Source organism: Piliocolobus tephrosceles, unplaced genomic scaffold (assembly GCF_002776525.5).
Source record: "Piliocolobus tephrosceles isolate RC106 unplaced genomic scaffold, ASM277652v3 unscaffolded_23925, whole genome shotgun sequence".
Lineage (NCBI taxonomy): Eukaryota > Metazoa > Chordata > Mammalia > Primates > Cercopithecidae > Piliocolobus > Piliocolobus tephrosceles.
This window is the reverse complement of record NW_022306449.1, coordinates 18-1730: the sequence shown is the minus strand read 5'-3', so window position 1 is coordinate 1730 and position 1713 is coordinate 18. Positions and strand designations below refer to the sequence as shown.

General features: G+C 53.9%; 1 gene segment (V, D, J or C); it reads left to right on the top strand.

Annotated features, from left to right (window-relative positions):
- Nucleotides 1–7: 7 nt before the first annotated feature.
- LOC113221372 lies at nt 8–535 on the top strand (the record flags this gene model as incomplete). The annotated part of the segment is given in 1 exon segment: nt 8–535. A coding segment is annotated over 1 exon segment (399 nt), but the record flags the coding sequence as incomplete, so codon positions are not given.
- Nucleotides 536–1713: the final 1178 nt, after the last annotated feature.

Below are 1713 nucleotides of genomic sequence, written 5' to 3'. Positions count from 1 at the left end.
TGAACCCTCCTGGACTTTAGACAGAGAGAGGCGCTCCACACACCCCACTCTCCCTCTGCCGTCTCTCACCCCCTCCCCTGTCCACACAGGTCAGCCCAAGGCCACCCCCTCGGTCACTCTGTTCCTGCCATCCTTTGAGGAGCTCCAAGCCAACAAGGCCATGCTGGTGTGTCTCATGAGTGACTTCTATCCGGGAATCTTAACGGTGACCTGGAGGGCAGATGGTACCCCCATCACCCAGGGCGTGGAGATGACCACACCCTCCAAACAGAGCAAGAAGTACACAGCAGGCAGCTACCTGAGCCTGACGCCCGAGCAGTGGAGGTCCCGCAGAAGCTACAGCTGCCAGGTCACGCATGAAGGGAGCACCGTGGAGAAGACAGTGGCCCCTGCAGAATGTTCGTAGGTTCCCAACCCTCACCCCAGCCACAGGGGCCTGGAGCTGCAGGATCCCAGGGGAGGGGTCTCTCTGCATCCCAAGCCAGCCAGCCCTTCTCCCTGTACCCAGTAAACCCTCAATAAATATTGTCTTGGTCAACCAGAAATCCTGCTCCCTCTCTTCATAGCTCTCATATAATTTGATGCTTCTCCTGGGTTCTCAGTGTGGCTTTGGGGGAATCCTGGCACCAGTGGGAAAGCAGCCTGGAGGAGAGGATCACAGGCTCCCAGGCGTGTCCTGGGGAAATAGGCCAGGATAGGAGGAGTTGGCTCACTGGACACCGGTCCATCCATTCTCTCCCACCTCCCCTTCCTCCTTACAGCTCAACCCCCAACCCGCTGCCTGTTTTCTGGAGGGAGCTATTTGTGGGTGATACACCCTCTGTCCTAGATACACCCTCTGTCCCTGTCCTGGTCTGGACCCTCTACCCACCCACGGCCTGTCTTTCCTCAGCCTGGAAATCCTACTCTGGGCCTTCAGTCCCTCTTTTTCTGGTCCTGGGCCCTGGAATGCCCTCCCTCCTCTCTGCCCAACTCCCCACCCCCAAGGGTTGGACTTTCCAGGACACTCCAACACCACCAAATTCATGAGCTCTTAAATTTTGGGCCCACCTTGATTTTTCACCTGACAGCAAGTTCAGAGGTGTGAGAAAAATAGGAAGAATCCAGGAAGGAAACACATGAAAGGCTTGCAAGAGGCTCAGGACACTTGCAAAAGATAGGCTCTGAGCTCCCCAGGAACCAGTGCAAGAAGGGTAATTGATGCTCCATTCTTTCTTTTTCTTAAAATGGAGTCTTGCTCTGTTGCCTAGGCTGGAGTGCAATGGCACGATCTCAGCTCACCATAACCTCTGCCTCCCAGGTTCAACCGATTCTCCTGCCTCCGCCTCCTGAGTAGCTGGGAATACAGGTACGTGCCACAATGCCAGGCTGATTTTTGTATTTTTCTTACAGACAGGGTTTCACCATGTTGTTCAGGCTGGTGTGTTCCATCATTTCTAAGAGATTAAACAAGTCTTTGCTCGGGGGAGGTTGGTGTTTTCAATGCCGAGGCCAGGCATCTCTTCATAATTAAAAGTGGGGATGTGTTTTACCCACGGCCTCACTATTGATGGGATTTGGGCTCCGACATATGCATGGGTGACTGCCTGGCAGCCCTAGGACATGGAGATTTTCTCAGATGCTTGGCACAGAAAGTCACCGGCCATCTTTGGAGGAAGCATCATTTTTGGGAAACACTTCTCCATTGGATCCTGAGCCTCAGGTGGAAAACCA